Source organism: Crotalus tigris, unplaced genomic scaffold (assembly GCF_016545835.1).
Source record: "Crotalus tigris isolate CLP2741 ecotype Arizona unplaced genomic scaffold, ASM1654583v1 scf7180000024375.2447938, whole genome shotgun sequence".
Classification (NCBI taxonomy): domain Eukaryota; kingdom Metazoa; phylum Chordata; class Lepidosauria; order Squamata; family Viperidae; genus Crotalus; species Crotalus tigris.
In genome coordinates this window covers 1031263-1056649 of record NW_024100545.1, presented here as the reverse complement: position 1 = coordinate 1056649, position 25387 = coordinate 1031263, and the positions used below count along the sequence as shown (strand labels likewise).

General features: G+C 50.0%; 1 protein-coding gene across 1 annotated transcript; it reads right to left on the bottom strand.

The window, feature by feature from the left end:
* Positions 1-7135: 7135 nt before the first annotated feature.
* On the bottom strand, positions 7136-14306 carry FEZF1 (FEZ family zinc finger 1). Its single transcript, XM_039328316.1, has 4 exons — positions 13106-14306; positions 12883-13017; positions 11828-11960; positions 7136-10073 (listed from the first exon to the last, which is right to left on the bottom strand). The coding sequence occupies exons 1-4, from the start codon at positions 14015-14017 to the stop codon at positions 9787-9789; spliced, it is 1467 nt and encodes a 488-aa protein (XP_039184250.1). The 5' UTR covers positions 14018-14306; the 3' UTR covers positions 7136-9786.
* Between the last annotated feature and the right edge of the window lie 11081 nt (positions 14307-25387).

The window sequence follows — 25387 nt, the reverse complement described above, 5'->3', positions numbered from 1 at the left end:
GTACACAGAAATGGAGTAAATAGTCAGTTGGCTTTCAGATGAAACAAATCATAGAATTAAAAAACTGAAGTTTATTTAGAAGGAATCCTGAATCCCAAGTATAAGGATTCTTCAAGTAACTTCTAGGAAAATGTACTGTGTCAGTTCCAGTTCTGACTCTTTATCAAAAATATTTCTCTCAGAAGATTAAAAGAAATCTGGTAGCACTTTCCCCAAATAATCCCTTTTTATTAAAGGACAGAAACTTGTATTTGTTGTAATAAGGCTGGTCCTCTGCATTGTCATTATTGTTCATTTACATTCTGAAAAGTGACAGGCGAGCATTGGGTAAAAATGTAGAAAAGCAGAATTAGATCAGAATTCTCCCATTTAATTATTGAATAGATCTCTGTGTTTTTTGACTTCTAAATAAGGGGTAATCAGGAGAGCTGCAAATTTAACATTTAGAACATTTTTTCTCAGTGTCACTGTATAATGTGAAGACTGCTAACACAATTTAAAAATGGTTGTCATTCATAAACTGGTGCAACTGCCAGCTCTGCAGAACCACATATATAAGGATGAACTCCCAGCAAAGAAAAAAAAACAAAACGTAAAGCTATGCTGGCCAAACATTTCTTCAGTTTTTCCACCTCTGCACAGCCAGGGTCTCTTAATGCAGAACTAGAATCACTGAAGAAGTCTAGTCAGATGACTGTTTCGCTGGACATTTACTGTCTTCAGACATCACACTAACATGTGATTTGCTTAATTTTAGATTGATCAGGGTGAATTGCAAGTAATGCAACAGTAGTAGGCTATAGTGTAATTAAAAGCACAGACAATGGTCCTTTTTCATTGTATTTGTTTTGTAATGAGTTGAAATTGAAATAAAATCCACGTAGGTTTTTGCACTGGATCTTCCTCTTTGGGTAATCTAATGTTCACCGCACTTCTCCTTCTCTGATCCACAGAAGGTCTGCGCTCCTAAGCAGCTCGTGAAAAGAGAGTCCAATTCAGCACCAATATTTATTAGTGTGAAAATATTAATGGACAAGAGGAAGTAAACAAGTAATGTTTACCTGACACTTCTTTAGTGATGGTTCTGATTTCCAAAATTAATTTGTGCACAAAAATTTAAACTATGGGCTTTGGAGAAGCTATGAGAGTAGCCCCAACAGGGAAGTTTGAGAAGCACAGTGAAGGGGAAGAGGACTAAGGGAAGGGTGTTTTGTATTGTATTTAACTGAATTCTCCATGGACTGGGGAACTCAATAAGGAGAACTCCCAGATTTAAGGGGAGAAATTCCAAGTAGGATTGAGTCCACTTTATTAAAGTTTCTAAATCAGTTTGTTTTCTCTAACAAGTCTCTCTGTAGCTGAAAATAATGTTGGATCACTCCTATATAATAGATGTTACTTATAACGATTGCACTCTTTTCGGAAGATAAATGTATAGCAATTAGAATGTATGAGGAGAAATAAAGGCCACCTTCCTTCATCAGCTCAGACACGAAGGGCCACCAAATTCAACAGGAGAAACAGGAGAAAGGGAAGAAAGGAGAAAGGAGAAAGGAGAAGGAGGAGGAGGAGGAGAAGGAGAAGGAGAAGGAGAAGAAGAAGAAGAAGAAGAAGAAGAAGAAGAAGAAGAAGAAGAAGAAGAAGAAGAAGAAGAAGAAGAAGAAGAAGAAGAAGAAGAAGAAGAAGAAGAAGAAGAAAAAGAAGAAGAAGAAGAAGAAGAAGAAGAGATTCCATCATTCTGTGGAATTTTCCATATTTTGCCGCATTAGGTGGGGAGTGCGTCTGGAACATAGCCCCAATGAGTGCATTTTTTTAAGTAGAATTGCACAGGAGATGGGAGGGAGGGAGCCAGTCATTCCACCTTTTGCCTTACCAATCAAATCAATGCCCACTTTAGTGTGATGAAAATCACAAATCCCACTGAAGGAAGAATTTAAGGAGAACCTTTCTCTTTCTTCCCATCACTCCTCCCCATGTGTAGGTGGAAGACGCTTTGCTGTAAAAAAAAAAGTATTTTTTCTTCTTCTTCTTCAAAGAAAATATAAACAAACCAAATCCAGTTATAGGCATTGTTAGGAAGAAATCACTTTCCCCAAGGATAAACAGACCAGAATCTTTCAAATGATCACTTGCAAACAATGGAGAATTGGGGATTTGTTTCCCCAGCTCAAAATCTGAGGACCAAGGCCCTGCTGAAGTCCAGGGGAACCCAGAGACAACAGCCACAGAAGGTTGGCCACAAAAGCTGCCCCCCCCCCGCAGAGGGAGGAAGTGAAAAGCATAACCCAGACACTTCAGCAGATGCACAATGGTACCCTCAGATTAAAAAAAAGAGGATTTCTGGAATCAAGCAAGGTCTCCTTTTAGGTTCCTTTCCTCCTTGCTCATCACCATTTGATGCCAGGAAAAGCAGCACCTGTTGAACTAAAGCATTCCAGTCTGTGCCAGGTTGCAAATAAGTATAATGGATATGAATAAGGGTAGGCAGCAATGGGATTGACTGATTGACTGATTGATTTCAATGGGACTCTGGGCAGTTTGCAAAATAACTAAATAACAGAGCTGTACAATAAAACCTCTGAGGTGCATCTGTAAGATAAGCCAGCAAATCAAAATAAGAATGAGCTTTGTTTGTAACCAGCCACCTTCTTTTAACTTGAAGCCATCCCCTGTGGGTAGTCTGAATTTCAGTATGTAATACTGAACTATCTAAATTCATACACTAATACATAAACAATCGCAGAATACTGGGTTGAGTGAATCTTGGTTGACTGCCGATGGGGGTCCCCCCCCCGCTATCTCTGAAACAGCTGAAAATGTCAAAGCTTTATGTATGGTGTGGAATAAGGTATTTTCTCTGTTTCTCTTCATCCTAGAATCCCAAACAAATATATACGTGATTGCTTGGGTGACAGATGAAGACGTCACAGCAGAATTGCTAAAGTTTTATTTATTGAACTTTTCACCACCCCACTAAAGCAGGAACGTGAATCTAGAATAAAAATAATCGAGTTTCTTCCACCTGGCTTGCCTGCAAAGCTTTGGAGCATGAAAAACATGGCAAATGTGATGTCAGCAAATGAGGGGCAGAAGAAAGCAACATTTGCTGAAAGTCCTTCTAACGCACAACCAGTAAAAACAGAAAGCCTTATCCCCCCCCCCCCCGTCTCAGCTACCTTTTGAGACAAAAAAAAAACCTGAAATGCGGGGAAACTGTACCGCGCAGGCAAATGCAAATATTATGTACAAATAACAGCCGCGCTCCACACATATGAGGATAAATTTTACGGACTAGCATCTTTATTGTTACTTTTGCCACCTTCCGTGGCAAATCTCGTTAATCCAAACGCGATCCTCCCCCCCCCCCGATTCTACGTTTCGGTTTGAGGGAACAATAAGGCCTCCCGGCCAGTTTTGGGGTTCCCTATTTCTGCCTCTTAGGAGTGGAGCAGACGAAGAGGGCTCGTGCTTGGGTCTTCGTCAGCAGCAGCAGAAGCAGCAGCAGAGCATCAATCTTCCTTGCTTGCGCTTCACTGGACCCCAGCCCCGCTTAACAAGGGAAATTCCAATAAAGGAGAATGCTTGTAGCTCAAGGTTGCAATGAGGGGTTTCATTACCCAAACTCGGCAACACCACGAATGCACTGGTATTGTTACCTTATTTGGGTAACGAAACGTGTGCAAGAAAAACGGCCAAGCTCAGAGAGCACCAAGGACCCCTCAAAAGGAATTCCTGCCGACCAGATCAGTTGGTCTCCAGCTTTTATTATTATTATTATTATTATTATGGATTATCGCACAGTCAGCCAGATGTTCAGACTGGATTTGGCATTTTGTCTACCTATCGAGTCCTTACCCAGGACCTGGGATAGGCAGATGTGGATGTTTGATGGTATTACAGGTATGGTCGCAGGATGGAAGCAGTTCCTAATAAGGCCGCCTTTTGCAATTGACTAATAACAAATTTGTCAATGCCAATGGTGTTCAAGTGGTGCTCCAGTTGTTGTTGTTGTTGTTGTTGTTGTTGTTGTTATTATTATTATTATTATTATTATTATTATTATTATTATTATTATTATTATTATTATTATTCTTATTATTTAACAGCACCGTCCCACAGATTCCGGATTGCTTGGGTCACGGGCGCAGGGAAGCCTTTTCTAAACGAGTAGCTCAGGACTGGAACTCGCTCTCTACTCCCACTTTCCGCTTCGGCCTTTGCGCCCCGAGAGCTTTTGTCTCGTTCATCTAATCCCCCGAATGGATGGGCCGCCGCCGTTGGGGCAGAAAAAGGGGGAGAAAAGTGAAAGCAGAGGTCATTCCCCCCTTCTCATTTCGCCAACTGGAGGGCTGGAGGGGCGGATAGAGAGAAGGGGGAAATTACAGGGAGGAGAAGCAGAGCTAATACGCCCCGGAGCGACCTGCTTCTGGCTCTGCGCGTCCTGCCAACATTAAGAGTATAACCCCCCCCCCACTCGCTCGCCTTGGCCGTGGATCACGTGCGAACACAGCCCTCTAAACCTGCGATTGATCCGACCATTACGCGCTTGCTAGAGGGTTAAGACCTCGGCGTCCCGCTGTTCAAACGGCCAGGCGCCTAACGGGACGATGAGTAGAGTTACGAGGGGACCCGCCGTCTCCGAGATTGGGTTAAATATCTGTTTTCAAAAGAATTTGAGAACGGGCGGCCCAAAGTTCGTTGCCTTCTATCTGCCCGGCTCGTTTCATCGGGAGAAAGGAAAGTGCACCTTCTGGAAAGAAAAGAGCGTTTCAGGGCTCGGGGAGAGCCGAAGCTGATGGGACAGACGCCCCGCCAGATGGGAGGCAGCCAGCGGTCCTCCAGTCCTCACGTTGGTACAGCTGCAACATTAAATCCCGCGACTTCAACGGGGTTCACTTTGGGAGCTGGGCCGCGGGGCCAGATCCGCTTTCTTTGGAGACCAGAGTCAAGCTAAGCACCTTTTGGGGACTTAAGGAGAACAGTCATATACCAACCCATATACACACACGCTTTCCAGTTACGTCGGACTACATTGTCCATTTTCCCCGGCCAGAGGGTTCGCAATAGCCAATACACCCGGAGGGCAAAAGTGGGGAAGTTTGCCGGAGGCTCTCCTTGTTATGGAGCAATCGCAGCACGTGGTGCAAGAGAAAGTGCGCCTTTTAAGAGCCTTAACGACGCCTAAAAACTCTTCCTTCTCTGCACTTAGAACTGCCGTGCAGAACGTCGGAAGCCGGTTCTGTTTCTTTTTTTTTTTCCTTTTTTTTCCTATTTTTTAAAACTTTTTTCTGTTTTCTTGCATTTTTTACTTTCTCTTCGATTTTTTCCCTTTTCTTTTTCTTCCTTTATACTAGTTTGTATTAGTTATCTTTAGTTTTCAATAACAATCTTTTTTTTAAAAAAAAAAAAAACCTTCTTCGAAGTTCTCGGTTTTCCGGATTTCATACAGCCAGAAAAGAAGGAAGAGATCACTGCATCTGTAAAAACATCAGGTTCCCCCCCCCCTCCGTTTCTACTTTAGCTGAGTGTTCAAAACTAAACCGAACTAAATATAAAACAGCGACGAGTGGTCCTTGGGAGCGTTTAAAGCGGTCTGTCTAATTTGGTGTCCTCCAGATGATTCGGGTTAATCTCCCATTATCTTTTAGCCAGAGCACCAACCGCCCGAAACAGAAGTGGGAAACAAAGGGGGAGGCTTTGATCTCGCTATGTTTCCTTGCTAACAACTTCGGCCTCCCTCCCCCTCCCAGTGCGGGGGCTTCTACAACCCAGTGGGGTTTCTGCGTGGCAGCCGTTCATGGGGCGCTTCCAGGCAAAGGTCCCAAGGCTGCTTTCTCCCCCCCCCCCTTTTTTTTTCGGTCAAAGAAATCCTGACCCCGCTCCCCTGAAGTGGCAATTTTGGGCGCCGCCTAAGAGATTCTGTGGCGGAAAACCAATCCCAAACAGAATAGCTCGGTGCCGACAAGCCCACTGGACCGGATGCCGGAGAAAAATCTCCCGGCACTCAGGCGAAGCCACTGGACCGGAGACGGTCGGTCCAGGCAAATTTAAAGGTTTCCAGCCGGGCGGGCTGCAACGGTCGGTGTAATTAAAGTCGCGACTCGGGTCGCCTTGGGTGCTTTCCCCTCCCCCCGGCAGAAAGCGGAAACTTTTTGAAGTTTCTCATCCCAGCGAATGAGCGAGTCTCGCCCCCTTTTGCATCCTTCGAGGGGGCAGCCGTTGACACCCCACCCCAAGCACCATGGGGCTGCGCCTGGGGGGGGGGTGGAGGGTTCCGAGCCTGGGCGAGGGGCTGCGCACGACGATGGGAGGGGGCAAGCGGCGTTCAAAGGAGGCCCATGAGAGGGAGGGGCGGCCTTTGCCTCCTTTGCCCCCCTCCCTCCTTCTTCGGGCTCCCCGCCGCCCCGGCGCTGTCAGCACCAGGCTCGTCTTCCCGCGCCTTCTGCGGGCTTCGGGACTGAGTTTCGGGCTCTCCCTGGGCTCCGTCCCTGGTCATTCCAAAGGGCAGTCTTCTCAGGCTGCAAACGGCTACGCCGGGGAGCTTGGATGAAGGAAGGTGCAGTCCAGCACTTTGAGAGGACCCCCACCTCAGTGGGAGCTGCGGATGACCTACCGGTCTGGTTTTGGATCCTTTTTGACCTTTTTAATAACTACCGTTATTTTTTGGGGGTGGGTGGGTTGTTTCTCACGACACAGTGAGGCGTAAGCCGGCGTTTCAGCCCAAGCTCTTTCAGAAACCCGCCTCGTGGAGCAGGCTTTAATCCCGAGTCAGTAGAGAAAGAGGTGCTTGCACGCGTCCTCTACTGCCCACGACCTTCTTGGCCGCTTGTCCCTCAATCTGTTCGGGTTATAGTTATTCGGCGCGCTGTCGTTTTCCTGGTCTAAGAAAGCGAACTGGTCTCATTCTCTTAGGGAAATCGAGGGGGTGGGGGGTGGGCGGCGGTCGGGCCCGCTCGCTGCTTCTGACTTTTACATTTGCCCCCCCCCCACTACCACACACACACACACCCTGTATCTGCCCCACTCCCTCTGGGTCCCCCTGATCGCTCGGAGCCGGTCGCTCGGTCAAAGGGGAGGGGCAGGGAAGGTGCTTTTTTTAAAAAATAAAAAATGAAAAAAACGCCCAGCTCGGAACCAGGAGAAGATCTTTTATTGGCCACCAATGAGCGCCCTGCCAGCTCTCAAGTCCGCCCGTTCTTCCTCGGGCGAGTCAGCCGCCAAAGAAACCCGGGGGGGGGGCGGAGTAGGCGTGAGGTAAGAGCCCCTAAACTTGTAGCTTGAAAAGGGCAGAGAAAGACTTCAGATCCCCTAATCTGGCCTCTGCCTGGAGTAGAGCCGTTCTTCACTTCAGGGGCGATCCGGTCGAGAGGTGGATGCCGGTGCTTGCAGCCCCTCTCCGCATCACTTTCACTCAGTAGTGAGGGAGGGAGGCAGATTCCCTCCCTCCCCCCCCCCGGACTGGTCAGCTATGGCAAGAGAGCGGCGGCGTAAGGACAAAGCTCCCTTTCAGCTCTTTCTCCTCTTTTTGCCAAGAAGCGCGCGCCGGGGGGGGGGAGGAGTTTACAGGGGATCGTCTCTCGAGGCCCGGAGCTTTGATCAATCCGAACTAATTACCCTCGAGTCTTAATTAAACTCTTTTAGCAGTTAGATCCGTGGCTTGGCAAGCGGACAGGACCGTTTCGTAGTTAGACAACACCCGCGCCCGGCTAGGCTTCTCGAGGACCCACGTTGGCACCTCTGCTACTTGGCTCACCTTCCGAGGTTGGTGGGCGGGCGACCCCCAGAGGAATCCCTTCCCTCGGCCCCTCCTCCTTGCCAGGCAGGAGAAACAGCCACCGTTTTTCCCGTTTTTAAAGAGGCGAGCCACCTCTTTTATTTGCCACCAAATCCACCACCCCCAGTCCCTGGGTTTTTGTGTTTTTTTTTCTGCACGTGCAATAATCATAATTATAATAATTTAAAAAAATACAACTGGAAATTTCAGAATCCGTACAAACCTCCACAAGGGGTAGAATAGGACGGTCGGGGAAGTGGGAAGGAGATGAAAGGTGGGTCGCGGGAATGGCGAAGGGGGAAAAAAAGGAGAAGCGACCCACAAGGGAGAAATCGAGAATCCGGGGGACAAACAGAAGCGACCAGCAGGCAAAGTCAACCAACACAGCGGGTGATAAAAATCTCTATGTACAGCAAAGGAGTCTGGAGGACGCCTAAACGGGGATTGTCAGATCCAAGGGGACACGGTGGAGGCCTCCAGGAAGGAGATGAGGGCGGGATTTCCCCCCCCCTCGAGGGTGCACTGGAGTACTTTCAAGGTATTTAGCGACAAAATTGGGTCTTTCTCGGTAAGACACTCAAACCCGCGCACGTATCCATTCACACATGCAGTCCAGGGAAATCTTTGGGATTGTCCTCGGAGAAAGGGACACCGCAGAAGGAATGGGCCCCCCTCGACAAGAAACCTAACGCGGGTTCCCCTTTTTCTTTTGGACTGGCCTTTCAGGTCAGCTATTTCTGCAGCGCGGGGAATCTGCCGGGATCCTCAAGCTAGTGAAGGAGCCAAGGAGATCGGGCAGCCAAGGGGGGTGGGCGCCTTGGATACCATAAAGAAGCGCCCTTGTGGTTCAGCTTCGTTGGAAAAGAGGCACCTTGGCCCATTGGGGCAAAAAATCAGTCTAGTAGCCCCTTTTTTCTCATGGGCACGTTTCATTTAGAGGCCTAACATTTCGGGAAAGGGGCTACCAGGCCCCTTCAGGAATTCACTGCACCCCTTAAAACAGTCCGCCTATCAAGGGAGTCTACCGAGATCCACATTCGGGTCTTGGGTTAAACCGATTTACAGAACGACGCCGATCCAGGTAATTCAGAGAAACGGGACTGAATTTCTCTTCCCGGGTTCTATATTAGGAGTAGGAAACAAACAGGGAGCGATTTTGCTCCCCTTCTGGATTCAGGACCAGGTCTTTGGAAGGACCATACAGGGGCCGTCTTTTTAGGGAGGAGGGGAGCGCATCCTCTTCGCTAGTGACTGCGAAGGGACCGCCCGGGGGTTAGGATGCCCGAAGTATTTGCTTCCAGGAAATGCTACTGGGGGACAGGGAACTCCCAAGGGCCAGCTGAGGAGCCTGCTGAGTTCCTGGCCAGGTGAAAAACTAACTCTGGACTTCGGTGTCCGGAGGATCCCACTCCGCCTTTTTCTTTCTCCAGCACTTGGAAAAAATAGAAACTTGAAAAAAAAAAAAAACTAGAATCGAAAGTGCTTCCTTCCAAAGCACGCGCCTCTTCATTTGCTTCCTACTGGCTGCGAAGTCTCGTTGGGGGAAAGGAAAGGAAACGGGAAAGGAGACCACGTGGAAAGGCAGGCATTCTCTGACATTCTGCATTTTGTCACCAGCACCCCTCTCCTTATCGGGCGAGCTCAAGCACCGTCAGTCCGCAGAGTCAGCCTTGCTGCTCCAAACACACGGACACACACATACACACACACATGCAGGAACAACCGAGAGAGAAAGAGATTGCCAAGGCGTCCGAGTTACAGAGAGGGCCGCGGCTTGGATCTGGCAAGGCTCAATAAATACATGCCCGGAGCGCCGCCCTCCGCAAATCGTGGGGGGGGGGGAGGGCGGCGGTTGCAGTCTTTTTGCTCCCCCTTCCCCCCCCCGGCAGCAATCAAGGAGCCGAAGTTCACGGAGTCCCGCTGCTTCTGCCAGCAGCAGCGCGGCTTCCTCGGGAGCGAGTGCGAGAAGCCGGGGGAACGCAGCCGGCGCAGAAGGGCGCGCCCGGGGCGCTTCACGGACGGTGAAGCAGCGGCGGCGGCGGCAGGTCTGGCTCGCTGCTGCCTCGAGGGAGCCCCAGGGAGGCGCCCCCGCCGCTGTCGTGCAGTTTGCGGACGTGTTTCTTGAGGTCAAAGTTCCGGCAAAAGCCTTTCCCGCAGGTGGGGCAGGTGAAGGGCTTCTTGTCGTTGTGGGTGTGCATGTGGAAGGTCAGGTTGTAGACCTGGTGGAAGGCCTTGTTGCAAATGGTGCACTTGAACTGCTTCTCGCCGCTGTGAGTCAGCTTGTGGTTTTTGTAGTTCCCTATAATAGTAATAGTAGCAGTAGTAGTAGCAGTAGTAGTAGTAGTAGTAGTAGTAGTAGTAGTAGTAGTAGTAGTAGTAGTAGTAGTAATAATAATAACAACAACAAAAACAATAATAATGCAAAATCACCATCGGTCAATCACAAAAGCCAGCTTTACGTGGAACAGCTTTTAATACTATCAGATTTCCGTGTCTTCCTATGCTAGGTCCTTGGGAGTTGGCGGATAAAAATGCCCAATCCGCTCTAAAGGTTTGGCTAATTTCGATGAACTCTAATAATACGACGAAACGGGGGTTCTGTAACTCAGCTCGCATACTTTCTTTCACGGGTCTGCAACTCACATCTTAGCCAGCCTCACATCTTAGCCAGATCTGCGAACAGTTTCATTCACACAACTTGCTGACTTCATGCCCTGTATGCAGGTTTCCCTCGTGACAAATATTTAAGTTGGGTTTCTGTGGTTTGCCTGCTACTCTTTGAACAGAAAACTTTGTCACAATGGAACAGAATTTCACCCTGATCTTGAACAGGGAGGAACCAACCCAGGCGCAAAATCCCAAACTGGAATCTCCCAAAGTTTTGGATCCAATCACTGAATAGATTTTTGAGGGATTCACAGGGTTCCCCAGGTAGATCAGTTGAAATCGGTTTTCCTTAGCATCCCATTCCTGAAATGTCAACCGCCAGCAGCGGAATCAAGCCAACGAAATTGAACAATTTTGTCCTTTGTTAAATCAGGATGCAAGGATGCACAGACATTTTGTTTTAACTGGCTGTAAAGAAATAAATTCGCTTTTGTCAGAACAAAGTTCCGAAAAGTGAACTATAAAACTTTCCAGCGAAAATAGCGTACATGTTTACATAGCCGTTGTAAACAGTGAGGTTTAATCCCAAATCGGTAACTCTGTTTTTAGGATTTTATCTTCTGTTCTTTACAGATCCGGCTAAAACGGTAACGGATATTTTTCTCAGAAGAAATGGAAGAGTTAAAAAGAATAGGAGGGCTGATTTCCTCTAAGCTTAACTTTGTTCTGTGGGGAATAAATCCCATTCACTCTTGAATTACTCTTCAGTAACTGAAAAAAAGCCAACCTTAATTTAGACATTTCTGAATAGGGATATCTTTGTTGTTGTTGTTGTTGTTGCTTTCTGACAAAGGGACAGTAGACTGAGAATTTTCTCAGACTGCAGTACAAGTAGCACGGTAGTGCAAAATCGTGGAACTTATTTCCAAGTAAGCATTCTTTTGTAAAGAATTGTAACTGTGAAATTACAGTTATAATCATGCTTAACATTTAAAAATCAAATAAATTTCTTACTCTACCTGCCCGATTAAATATATCGAAAAATAAAACTTAAAAGATTAGATATAAGGCAAAACCTTATCGGTTTTGTGCAGAAATGGACAGCAACGGTTTCCCACATCTGAGAAACCAACGTCAAAAACTTTTTACATTTACAATTTCATATATTTCTATATATACATTTTTTTTGTATTTACATTTTCACGGTGCCATTTCCCTATTACTCTTCTCTGAAACCAGACGCGCTGAATCCCAGTTCCGTGGCTGGGAACGGTAGTTTTAGGGCAGAATCTGCTGCTGGTTTACTTGTCAGGCCTCCCACCAGAAACAAATGGGCAGCCCCCCCCCGTCCCTCCCCCCAATCCATTCCAGCTGCAGGCTCCCTTTTACAGCGATAATTCAGAGCCAGTCCTTGTTTGACACCCTAACCTCAGCGGTTTGGTTTACCTTTTTGGTGAAAGCCTTTCCCGCAGAACTCGCAAACGAAAGGTTTGTAGCCCGCGTGGATGCGCGTGTGGGTGTTTAACGTGGAACTCCGGTTAAACGCTTTCCCGCACTGGTTGCACTTATGGGGCTTTTCCTGTGGGGAGAAAAACAACATCAAAAGCACATCCACGTTCAGATGCGCGCTTGGGAGAAACGGGGCCGCACCTGGTCCTGGTCATCCCGCGGCTGTAGGGTGATGTAAAGAGCAACAATCGCGGGCTTGAATTTAGCCATTGATCTCCTATCCCAAAGGCTCGTTTGAATGGGGCCCCACCCTCCTGAAAAGGCAGCAAAGGGGAGGAGATGAGGTGGGGCTGGCTCCGAAGGGGAAAATCTGTGGCCTCAGCGCACTCGGGGTGTGCTGGGACTCTCTCGAGGGACCGAAGCCGAGTTCGAGCCCTCAAGAGTTTACTAGACTAAAATGGATTTAAGGACGCCCTGTCCAGTGCGGAGTCTCCTTCACACAGCACTCTAAAACCTGAACCAAATTATTAGAGCACAATTCCTGCGTTCGCATTATCCGCCAGCCGGACACAAACCATAGCGTGGTTTAGTTCACACAACACATTAAGAGAAGGACTTAGATTTCCCCGAATAACGAACCGGTTGCGCACACCAAGGCCCTTATTTCAGACGAGGCCGGGAGATGGGGGGACATTTTCCCGAGCAAAGGAGTGAGAAACGAGCGGAAACGAAGCAAGACAAGAGAACCCCCATTCCTTCGTCTCTATGCGCCCCGTCGCCTCTCTTTCTCTTTCCAGCTCCTGATTTAGGCGAAGCGAGCATCGCAGAACAGAGGGAGAGGGAAAAGTGGGGCAGCCCCCAGAACCCCGACGGGGAATAAGGGGCAGGAAGGGCGGAGAATCCTGGCTGACAGCCTGGGAGTCTGGACCTCGGCCGGGCGGGGGGTGTCTTGGGGTCGCGGGCTCACCGGGACTCATCCGAGACCGCCGTTGGCCAGGTAGAAAAGCGGCCCCGTCAAAGAGGCTAACGCGGGAGGCGGCCGGGAGCGCTACCTGGGTGTGGATGATCTTGTGGCGGCAGAGGGTGCTGGCCTGGCGGAATCCTTTGCCGCAGACCTTGCAGATGAAGGGCCGGGCGCCCGTGTGCACCGGCATGTGGCGGGTCAGGTTGTAGTGCGCGTTGAAGACCTGCAAGAGAGCCAGGCGCGATCAGACGGGGAGGCCTGGTGGGGGGGGGGCGGGGGAGAGGAGGGGGCCACGCACGCGGGTCACTTGCCTTGCCGCAGACCTCGCAGGTGAAGACCTTGGGCTTGGCGCTGGGCGAGCCTCGGCTGAAGTCGGCCGACACTCCTTTGAACGGCAGCTTCTCCGACGCTAGGAGGTGAGCCGCGGCGGCGGCGGCAGCGGCAGCGGCGGCGGCCGCGTTGTGCAGCTGGGCCTGTGCTAGGTCCTTGAAGGCTGCCTGGGAGTATTTCTCCGGCCCGGACGGCAGCACCTGGAGCTTATTGCGCTCGGCCAGGTAGGTCTTGGGCGCCGTCGAGTCTTGCAAGGCGGGCGCCGGCAGCGGCGAGCCCAGGAAATAGGAGGCCACCGGGTGCAGGCTCAGGCCCGGCGGCTGCGGCTGCGGCTCTGCCGCCCGGCTGAAGTAGCTCAGGGCGCCCAGAGCGTGGAAGGAGGAGTGCTTGATCACCCGCGGCCGAACCAGCTTGTAGTGGGGCGGCTGCTGAGGCAAGCCGAGGGCCGGCTCGGCGGCCTGGGGCTTGAGGCTGAGCGCGCAGCCGAGAGCTGACGAGGCGGAGGACGAGGAGGAGGCCGGCTCCAAGGGGGGCTTCCTGGGCTCGGACCCCACCTTGGCGAAGGGCTCGTAAGCCAGCGGCACGAAGGGGATCATGCAGGGGATGGAGGGCCCTAGGCTGAACGCCGGCTGGTGCTGCTGCTGCTGCTGCTGCTGCTGCGGCTTCAGATGCTCCGCCGCCGTGGCTGCAGCCGCTTTGGGGATCCCGCCTCCCCCTGGTAAGAAGTGGGGCAGCAGCGGCACGGCTTGGGGTTCGGGGCCCGACCTGGCCATGATGCGCTCGATGGAGAAGGCCAGGGGCTTGGGCGCGCTCAGCATGTTGCCCCGCGCGACGGCGAGGCTCTTGGCCGCCGTCGGGGGGAGCTGCTGCTGCTGCTGCCGGTTCTTCTCCATGGCCGGCGTCTCGCTTGGGTCAGCGCGGTTCGGGATGCTTTGGCCCCGCTACGCCCGGTCACAGCGCGACAAGCAGGGAACCTCGTGCCGCCGCCGCCGCCGCCGCCGCCACTCGGGAACCCGACCTCAAGCCCTCCGAGGACGCTGCCGCCACCGGCGCCCTCCGCGTCTTCGTCGCCTGCGGCACCAGCAAGAGCTCCGGCAAGGTCTCCATCCCGGCAGCCGGCGAACGCCGCCTGCCCGTCCCGATGGACTCGCGCCGGCCCATCGCCGCCGCCGGTGTGCTTCCTTGGCGGGGGATGCTGGCACACCCCTCCTCCTCCGCCTCCTCTTCCTCTTCCTCGGCAGCGTCTCTCGCGGTTCCTCCCGCCGCCCCCCCCTCCCCGATGGAAAGTGTTGGGTCAATAGCAGCAGCCACGATCCCGCCAATCGCTAACTTCCAAGAAGGTAAATTAGATAATTGCTCAATTCGCGTCCAACAGGCATCGGGAGGAAGGGGGGGGGGGAGAGAGAAGTTGAGTCCCTCTTCCCTACCACCTCGGAGAGCCAGTGGCTCCTTTTCATTGGTGCCTGCGCTTCCCTCCGCCCTCCTCTCGGAAAGAAGGGGGGGTCGTCTCGCCCGTCCCCTCCCTCCCTCTAGATCGCCCCCGCTCTGGATCCCCCTCACCTCACCTCGCCTCCAATGGCCTCTTCTTGCTAGGATCAATCGGGGCCCCAGCCCCAGCCCCCCTCCTGGCAATCCCCCTCCCCCTCCTCCCATCAAAAGACCAAGGACTCGCGCGACCCGGTCAGCGTCGGGAGAGGTCCCGTGACGGACGGGCGCGGGTTTCTAAGCAGTGCTGAGCGAGCGAGCGAGCGAGGAGAAAGTTGCGTTGCCCACTCGCTGTCCCTTTCAGGCTGGGCGAGCCGGGGAGCAGGGCTTGGCTGCTCCGCCGCTGCCTTGCTGACTCGCCCGCCCGCTTCCCGTAGCGCTCCAGCGGGACCCCCGAGGCGGCGGCGGCGGCGGCTGGCTGGGCTCTGTAGAAACAGAGGCGAGGAGCGAGCGCTGCCCGGCCTCCCCGGGCATCTCATCCGCGAGGAATCGGACTCCTCGCGCCGAGTCCCCTTGACTCAGAGTTGAGTGGGGCAGGTCCGAAGAGGTGGTTCCCCTCGCGGACGAGGGGCTGCGCTTCCCTGTAGTGACGCCCGTTTCTTTGATCTGGGTCTCCGCATATTTGGCGGTGCCTTGACCTCCGCTCGGCCCGAAGCCCCCTCGATCGGAATGCGATCTGTCTTCTGGGCTCGCACCTCCCGGATCCTGGGAATGCGTGGATTTCTTGTAAAAAAAAAAAAAATCGAACCAACCATTCCCAATAGGATTTCTGCTTCCTTTCCCTATCCTGAGCTGGTTCTCTTCTTTCAATCCCGCAGAAAGCCCCGGTGGAGGGTGCGGAAGGTACATCCATCCCTGGGACGGGCCCCAAGGCATCCTCTTGCTAGACTGCTCCTGGGCCCTTTGAGGACGGCTGAGGGCAGCCTTTCGGCTCCGATCAGCCCTCCTTAGTACCTCCTGGCCCTTCAAGTAGCCCAGGCCAAGAGCTATATTAACCTGCTGCAAGAGAAAAAGGCCGCTCCGAACTGCAGTGAAAGAAAAAGTAACGGACCAAGAGTTCTCCTGGCCCCCAAACAGATTTCTTTTTTTTATTATTATTCGCGGGAAGACTAGGTTCAGTGGTACATTGGACGCTTGTTACTATTTATACCTTTTAATGGAACCACAGGAGAAACTGTCGCTGCTCAAAATTAGTGCATCACATCGACGGACCCCTGTTATCTTTCAGATCGCATTGGTCCACACCAGGGGTAGGCAACCTTGGCTCTTTTATGACTCATGGACTTCAACGTCCTCTCTTCTCCCCCGCCCACCTTTTTAGGATGTGCTTTGCCACCCTTTCCTTGCATTTCGACCTCTGCGAGACGGTTAATGGGAGCTCTCCCCTATAGCAGATGGGTTGGTGCTAACCTATAATTGCCAGCCTCTCCAGAGGGGTCGGGTTCCCTCTTTAAGCACCCCAATGCAACAAGGGGGGCGGCGGAGAGCAGGGCAAAGAGTCGATTGCGGGTCAAGCACTTCTACCTGTACAGTGCCTGGCAGGTAACATAATGCAACTTGAATTGAGACCTGGTTCTTGCTTAGTACAAAACGTGCTTGGCTGGCACCTTAGCGAAGACAGTCTCTAAAGCACCCACGTTAGGGCCAAGCGGCAGGTCAGCCTCGCTCGCTCTCCCAGCCTCCCACGGTAACTATTTGCGGAGCTGTCCAAGTCTGCCTTTTCTTAACGCCTTCGTGGAGTGGCCTCTTTGCTTGTTCTTTAGAGCTGGGCTTTTTTCCCCTTCTCGGAAAGGGAAGGAATCAACCCTTTGAGGAGCGTGAGTAATTCCTTCTCAAAGTCAATTTACTGGCTCTGCAGCCCCGTCAGAAAATGCCTAAGGGCAAGAGTAGGAAGTCAGAAGCCTCTCTCCCTGCCTCCCGCCCCCCCCCTCACCTTTGTGCATCTAAGAGACAACAAGGGGGCAGCTGTTGGGGCTGAGAATTAGGCACCGCCCAGCCCACAGAAATCTGAGACAGCCTCACTCCTGCCAAGCTAGACAGGGCAGATCTCACCTTTCCCCACATGAAACAGAAGGCCTAAACTGCCTCCTCAAGAGCAGATGATGAGTGTTGGGGTCTGTGCAGGGTTTCTTTAAAAGAGAAATTGCATTCAATTCAGTACACTTGTTCTTGCATCCTATAGAAGAATTGCTGTGAGTGTCAGAGGAAATGGGGTTTATCCCCACTGAAAAGCTTTGGGAAGTATAAAGGTGAAGAGCCTTGCTTGGCTGCTGAAATGCCAATATTGTTTCTTGGCGGGGGGGGGGGGGGAGCTGCTTGGGGTCAAAAGAAACTTTGAATAGCTGCTCTGCTCACAGTTCAGCAGACTCACAGCCTGGGTAGCCTTTGCTAAGAAACAGTGTTTTGCTTCCCAGTCTGTGCAAACAATAACCACGTATGCTAGTAGTTTGAGAGGGAGGCACCAGGGAAAAACATGCTTAGAGTTGTGCTCCAGAGCCTAAATTAAGTGTCTTTCATGCACTCTCTCCAGCAAAGGGAAAGTTTGCATTCCAATCAAGGGCAGTCATAGCAGGACCCAGGCTATTATCTTTTGGCAAACCTGGCTCAGTGATGTTAATACATGGTTCATTGGGTGTCCAACCCAGAATATTAGATGAACTGAACCAGTAAACCAGCATTCAGGTATTCGTAAGTAAATGTCACGCAAACACAGCCTATACAAGTAGTCCTTGACTTATGACCACAATTGAGCCCAAAATTTCTGATGTTAAGCGAGATACTTGTTAAGTGAGTTTTACCCCAATTTACATACTTTCTTGACACAGTTGTTAAGTGAAGCAGTGCTGTTGATTAGTTACTAACCTGTTTGTTAAGTGAATCTGGCTTACTCATTGGCTTTGCTTGTCAGAAGGTTGCAAAAGAGGATCACATAATCACACGGTCACGGGATGCTGCAAAGGTCATAACTGTGAAAAACAGCCATAAGTCACTTTTTTTAGTGCAGTTGTCACTAAGTGAACTGTTGTAAGTCGAGTACTACCTGTACAGGCTTATGTTGTGAGAGCATTTACTCCACAGCTCCATCAACCTAGAGGGTGTGTGAGAGAAACAAGTCTTTCTCTGCTGCTGAATGAGAACACAACCAAAGTAGGCGACACAAAGCATTGTACCTGTTCCTGTGAATGCTCCTTAAAGGGGCGCTTCTGGGCCTTGCAGGAAAGTCGTGTGGGCTGCCGGGAAATTAGGATTAAAGTGAAGGAGATAGCAAAAACTATGTCCCTAACTCTAAAACTGTGACTTTGTGATGCAAATCACCCTCATTTGGTTTGGAGCTGAGTGTTGTATTCTTCTGCAATGATTCCCATCCTTGATTCAATAGAAAACTAAACTGATATTGACCACACCCAGTGATGGTTTCTCTCAACTTTGTAGCTGCAGATACCTGACTTTCTTTCAAGGTAAGGAGTAACAAAGGCTCACAGATTTTGCATACAGTGGTGCTGCCCTTGGATAGTGGTGGAGGGTGGAGGAGTTGAGAAAAAAGCATCCTTTGAACATGTATATATTTAAGGATGACTTAAAGATGCTCTCCATCCTGGGGCAGTGGATGTGATACAGGTAATGCCACGAGAATAGACTGGCAGGAGGAAAAAAGATGCTGCCAGAAGATGCTTGTGGTGTAGTTAGGTATAGGGGCTGCCACAAAGAAGAGGGAGTCAAGTTATTTTCCAAAGTGCCTGAAGGCAGAACAAGAAGCAACGGGTGGAAACTAACCAAAGAGAGAAGCAACCTAGAACTAAACTTCCTGACAGTTAGAACAATTAACCAGTGGAACAACCTGCCTCCAGAAGCGGTGAATGCTCCAACACTGGAAGTTTTTAAAAAGAGACTGGACAGCCATTTGTCTGAAATGGTATAGAGTATCCTGCCTGAGCAGGGTTTTGGACTAGATGACCTTCAAGGTCTGTTCCAACTTTATTATTATTATTATTATTATTATTATTATTATTATTATGTGAAGAAAGTCCATTAAGGCAACATTGATTTGGCATAGAGGAGGATTGCTTCACAGCCTTTGCCTCCACCGGAGAACCAGAGGTAGCCAGGTCTACTTCTGGGTGGGCAGAAGTAGACCTGGCTACTGTGATTGTGCAGGTTCTGGGTAGGAAAACTAATCACAGAGAACTACAGTTAAATTCCAGCTGGGGGCAAATTCCATGTCTGCTTCATATCGAAAAGTTCCTCTTTCTGCTAATTCACCAACCATTCACGCCAATCAAATGAAGGCTGAACCCTCATTTGACACACTGAACCTGTAGGGGACTCTTTGAAAGAAATGATGTTTTCTTGAATTATCCCAGGAAAAGATGCTGCTGCTTTAAGGGGTTTCTTGTGGACAAGTGCCATGTTTGGGTATCACTTTGGAATCAGCAGCAGAAAGCAGCCCCAGGCCAAAATAACTTTTGGCCCTTTGCCCTTCAGTCTTAGGACATCACCAGCCCTCACAATGGCTGAGCACATCCAAATTAAGGGGCACAAAACTTCCAGGCCACCATATTTATGTTTTATTTTAGATCGTTTATTTCAACTGTATTTTTTTATATAAGTAACTCAAGGTGGTGAACATAGCTAATACCCCTTCTTCCTCCTATTTTCCCCACAATAACAATCCGGTGAGGTGGGTTGGGCTGAGACTGACTGACCCAAAGTCACCCGGCCGGACACCTGAACTCAGCCTCCCAGCGTCTAACCCCTTAGCGTTTACACCAAACTGAAGTATACTGATTACTCAGATCGGGTACATAACTGTATGTGTGTTGTGGGAAAAATGAAAGGAAGTTCTGTAAAGCTAATTTTTCGGGGGAAAGTTTTTTGTGTTCCTGTCTTCCACTCCTCCAGGCAGTCCTGACAACTAACAAACCGATCCCGGAGAGCAGAGCGAGATTTACTCCCAGGAATGTAGGCATAAGACCTCGGTCCTCTTCCATCCGTGAAGTCTTTGGCCGGGGGCCCTCGTTTCTCAAGATTACTAAGCGCCCAACCGCGCTCTTTCCTGCTAGGATCAACCCCCGCCTTCCATTTCTGAACGAAAACGAAGATCTTTCTCCCTGCCGGCCTATCTCCTCCCGTCGGGATTCAGCGGCGACCAGAGCTCCGCGCCACGGCGACTTTGTCCCGCTCGCTCTTTCTCAACCTCGCGCCGCGCTCCTGCCTTTCCAGAGGTCGAGGCGGCCCGCTGCGTGGCTGCCTCGTCGCCACCGGCATTAAATTGACTTCCCCGGAAAAGCGGCATGTTCTTCCTCGTTCTCTTCCCGGGGCAGGTCTGACCTTAACCTCTTCCGACGGCGAAGTGCAGAAGACCGCGAAACGCCCCCTTCCCACGTGCCGCCAGCGGCCTCCAGAAGGCGCGCGGGGTCTTTCGTGCCCCCGCCCCCACGCCACTGGGCTCCTTCCAAGCTCTCGGGCGGAGAGGGCGGCAGGCGGGCAAGGAAGGTTGGCGGGCATCTGGCTGGTGGCTCGTTTCTGGGTCGCGGTTCTCGGCGTTATGGGGCTCGCAAAGGCTCCTCTGCTGAGGGGAAAAGCAACCCCGGAGCTCCCTACAAAGAATCGGCGCGAAAGCCCCGCTGCTTCCCCGCTCAACAGCTTCGGTAGCCTCGAACCTTCCCGAAATCCCGCCGACTCAGGCGGGAAGGCGAGGAGGGCCCAGGCTTGGCCAGGGGCAGGAAAAGCAGCCTTGGCGCAGAGCGAGCGCCTGCCGGGCAAATGGCTGGCCGTCCTTCCAGCCCCCAAGCGCCAGAAGAGGGCTGGGATTGCCGTCCTTCCCCCTCAGGGGCCCGGCTTCTCCTCGCCCTCGGCAGCGCTTGCGCAGCGCAACCCGCACTTTCAGCGGGAAACCGTTGACTTAGCTGGGAGCGAGCAACGGGGCGCCTGGGCCGCCTTCTCCAGCGGACGCGGCTCTCGCAGCGACCTGCCAGCCGCCGCCCTCCTCGGGCAATCGAAGCAGCCCTTAAAGTAGCCTTCTAAGACCACAAAAGTTAGCCAAAAATCATAATCAAGTCAGGGAAAGGGGGGGGGAACCGCTCCGGAACGCGGTGATTACGGAACTGAAACTCAGGTGGCGGTTTCCGGTGTGGCCCGGGAGCTGAGGCTGCAGAAGTTGGAGGCGCCTGGAGAGTGGGTCTCCTTCTACGAGGCCCATCTTGCTTCTCGCGGCCTTCCCACAGAAATGTTGGACTTGGCTCTGGAGAGGAAGGGGCACCGGAAGATCCCCAGGCCCCGACTCGAGTGAGTCAAAGTCCTTTACAACTGTTGCCCGAGGGAGTCAGGGGAGACCCAGGAACATCGGCCACCCAGGGGTAGACGACCTCGGCTCTTTTATGACTTATGGACTTCAACTCCCAGAATTGAAAGGAATTCAAGCATAGCTGACTCAGGAATTCTGGGAGTTGAAATTTATGAGTCATAAAAGAGCCGAGGTTGCCTACCCGTGGGCCCACCTTTTGCAAAGCTAGCTTGTTGAACCATGGATCAGTGAATAAACCGTCATCGGCGGGTTTATATGCCGCGATGATTAGGTTCCGAGTATTTCGTTAATTTGCAGGGGCTACATTCCTAACACAGCCCCTATCTATATACATGCGCCGGTTTGCCTTATGGGGAGGCAAACAATCGTTATTAAGATATTTAACAACATGTATTAAAAAGTTATTAAAAGGAGGGGATCGCCCTCAAGTGTCGCCTTATTTCCAAAGATGTTGGGATGTCCTGCAGGTATTGAAAAAATCACCGAGGGGCGGGAATGGTCAGTGAAGCACTTTTCTTTAGATGTATGTGTGCCCAGGAGGTGCCACCTGTTCGTGCCACTCTGTGAATTTCAGTAGAAGAGAACATCTTTGAGCTCAGGATTGAATGGTGGAGTCCCTGGTGATCTCTGCTTGGTTCTTTTTGTACTTCAGCGCTGAAGTTTTAATGCTCCGAGCACTGAAGAGGTTGCCTAGCCGGGTAATGAAACGCCTGCACGAAAACAACTCAGGGCGAAGAGCACCCAGGGCCTCACTTGGTGAATTGCCTCCTTCAGCGCCCACCAGTTCCGATTCCAACGCCCAACGTGGGCACCCCTGGCTACAAGGCTTTGATACGGACCCGATTTCTCAGGGTAGTCCAGTGTTTCTCAACCTTGACAATTTTAAGGCATGTGGACTTCAACTCCCAGAATTCCACAGCCAGCATTGCTGGCTGTGGAATTCTGGGAGTTGAAGTCCACATGCCTTAAAATTGTCAAGGTTGAGAAACACTGGGGTAGTCTAAGTGGAAACAGTTGAACAAGAGGCTCACCTGTTTTGTATGTGCTTCGCCCACCCCCTCAAGGCTGCCGTCATTTTTTTTTCTTCCCCCTCCTCCTCCTAATTTTCTATTTTTTAAATTTCTCTTTGCATTTTATATTTCGATAAACTAATAAAAACGTGAAAAAAGGCTGCCATCTTGATGATTTCGATCGTACCTTGCTGACATTCGATAGTAGTTACTCTAGATTCGAATATCAAGCCCGCAGCCACCTTCCTATTTAAACAGAATACCCAACTAGCCGACATCAACACTGATGCTATCACCTACTTGAGTAATGAAACGTCTGCAAGCGAACAACCAAGCTGACAGCACTCAAGATTCCCTGATAATTACCTTTTATTCGGTCTACGACCGAGTATAAACATCGAGCATACTAACGCTATTGCTTGATCCAGCCTGGCACGTGGGAAGGGAGACATTCGGCCACGGGCGAGCCTGCAAAGCAGGGGTCGCCACAGGAGACAAGGCGCCGTCGAGTCGCGGGTCTTCGGCGGCCTTTGGCCAACGTAATGTGGCCCAAAGTAACTCCCATCATCCCAGCCAGCACGTCGATGTTCAAGACGGGGATAAGAGCTTGGCTCTTTTAGTCACGCCTTCTGGCCACGCCCACCCCCCCAGTTGTATCAGGTGAAAGGCGCCATTCGTTGAGGGTGAGTGGGACTGCCTGGCCGGCAGGTTTTGTTTATCGCGGTTTATCCTCTGGTTGGGGCTTTGTGTTGATTGGCTCAGCTCCTGCCGAGGCTGACGGGCTCCTTGTCTGTCAGACAGTGCTGGCCGCCTTGCCAGCGACCCCCACGCTGGCTGCGTCTTGGCGTGCGCATCCAGGACTCGGGGTTTGGCCCTCTACTTTGAATGCCGGAGGGGCGGAAGGAACCGGCATTCGGACGAGATGCCCTATTCTGGGCATCTCGGGAGCCCGGAGCCTTTTCTTTAGAGAAAGAGCGAGCGAGAGTTACTTGGCTGATCCTCCCCTTAGTTTGTGGTTGGCTTATCTTTAAACGAGTCGCGTTTCCAAGCCCAGTAAAGCAACTGGTTTAGGATGAGAGAACTCGGAGGAGGTGATCAAAGAGGGCGGAGAGATTGAATGAGGTGCGCTGCGGGCTAGAAATTAAAACAGACTTGAACTAACCCCAGGGCTCTTAAGGCTGCAGTGCTAACCCTGGCCTGCCTGCCTGCCTTCCTCTCTGTTTCACTCTTTCTCTTTCTCTCTTTTTCTTTTTTCTTTTTCTCTTTTTCTTTCACTTTCTTTTTCTTTCTCTTTTCTTTCTTTTCTCTTTTCTCTTTCTCTTTTTCTCTGTTTCTCTTTCTTTGTTTCTCTTTCTTTTTCTTTCTTTCTTTTCTTTCTTTTCTTTCTAGCAAGGGACAATGAACTGTTTTTGAAGGGGCAGTTTTAAAATTCATCCATTTGCCTTCTCTTGGGATGGGTATCCCGTTCTTTCTATCTAACTTTAACTATTTAATCGGTCCACCTTTCCTTTTTATATCTTATTCAGGTTAGAAAAGGGAGATAAATTAAAAAATAGTTCAGTGTATCACAAGGAGCCACCACTCTTCACATCTGTCACCTCTTTGTTAATAATTTCATGACTGACAACGAAGCCCCCCCCCGCCTTTCCTGGGTTTCACCTAAATCAATGTTTTTCAACCTTGGCAAGGATGAATATAGGGAAGAGTAGGATAAAATCAAGGACCTTGGAATCCAGTTGAGCTCTTTTCAGCACCAGCCAATCTGACCAGTGCTTGGCAATGATGTGTTACCTTCAAAATCCTTTGCTACTTGATATCTTTCATGTACTTTTCCCAGAGCCGGTTTAGTTTAGTGGTTTAGGCAGCAGGCTAGAAACCAGGAGACTGTGAATTCTAGTTCCATGTTAGCTATGAAAGTCAGTTGTGTGACTTTGAGCCAGTCACTCTCTCTCAGCCCAATTCGCCTCACAGCGTTGTTGTGGGGAGAATAGGAGGAGGAAAGAGTATTATGCACGTTGGCTATCTTTAGTTATTTATAAAAGTAATAAAGGCGGGATAAAAAAATCTAATAAATACTGAAGTAGGATGTGGAACTATAAGAAAACCATGTGCATATGCCTCTGCCATTCCCTCCCATTTTATAAATGTAAATGGACAGCAAAGGGCTGTCTATGGTGTGACAGTTGCACTATCTTTTCCAGGTGGTCTCTACCCTCAGGCATTTGTAAAGTTTATGCCTGTTGGTGGAGGAAGTGTTAAGAGCTTTCTTGTCCAAACTCAGAAATCCCTCCTGGAACACAGGGGTTGCTATGCCGTGAATTGTGCCCCCCTGGGAGTTGTGCTTGGCCACTACACTTTCCATTTTTTGATTATGAATCAAGACTACCCACTTTAACCCACTTTGTCAGTTGGAGCTGGATAATAAAATAATTCTTACATATTTTATTTCCTACTGCTGCCTAATATGCTCCATTGGTAGCAGAGATAATACAAAGCAGTCAACTATCTGGGAAGTATATTTCAACTCTTCATAGAAGGTGGTGAGATTGACTCTAGAAATGTGGCACAAAAGTAGTTCAGTGGTTTTGCCTTCCTTGAGTAGAAATTCTTCCCTTGGTGCAAAGCAGCGATGTTGATAGTATCTGGAAGGTTACCTTGGATGTAGAGACAGTGCCTCTCTTAGTTTAAAGCAGAGCTCTCCAACCTTGGCAATGTTAAGATATGTAAAAATACATTTGAAATTTGTATACCCATTAGCAGCTGATTAGCATAGAGTCAGTTTGCTTTTCAGGGGTTAAGGTAACAGGCTAGAAACTAGGAGACTGTGAGTTCTAGTCCCTCCCTTAGACCTAAAAGCCAATGACCTTGGGCCAGTCATTCTCTTAGGCCAACTCACCTCACAGGTTGTTGTGGAGAAAATAGGAGAAGGAAAGACTATTAGGCATTGTATGTTCACTACCTTGAATATTTATTAAAAAAAATAAAGGCAGTTAAAAATCAAAAATTGCATTGTTATGCTTGATCGTAGAACAGAAGGGAATATTCTAAAATGGATGAAAATTCAAACAGTTCTCCTAGCTGGTGCAATACTATCCTGAAGTTGCAGGAAATAAAATCCATGTGTGTTTTAAGCCTTTTTTGTAAGTGAATGAGGGCAGGATCCAGGCTCAGTTCCCTGCATTTAAAATGGCATACGGTTTATTCAAAGTATATTCAGAAGCCTCCACAGGGAGGCCACTTCCATTATCCATATGGTGCCTCTCTACACCAGCACACTAAAGCCTTTTGAGTCTCACACTATTTGAATGAATGCGTAGATTTTTTTTAAAAAAAATATGGAATAAAAAGCAGGAGAGAGGAATTGTAGAGTTGAGTGTATTTGTAAATGTATGATTTACAAATACACAAAATATAAACATGCTGTCACTATCATGGATGGAAATGCTTCCTGCTGGGATTGAAGC

Excerpts from the sequence above, each read along its gene's own strand:
- FEZF1 (XM_039328316.1), bottom strand. The coding sequence starts at position 14,017 with ATGGAGAAGAACCGGCAGCAGCAGCAGCAGCTCCCCCCGACGGCGGCC. Across the intron at positions 11,961-12,882 it reads ACAAGATCATCCACACCCAG|GAAAAGCCCCATAAGTGCAA; the intron begins GTAGCGCTCCCG and ends TTCTCCCCACAG. Across the intron at positions 10,074-11,827 it reads GAAAGGCTTTCACCAAAAAG|GGAACTACAAAAACCACAAG; the intron begins GTAAACCAAACC and ends TTACTATTATAG.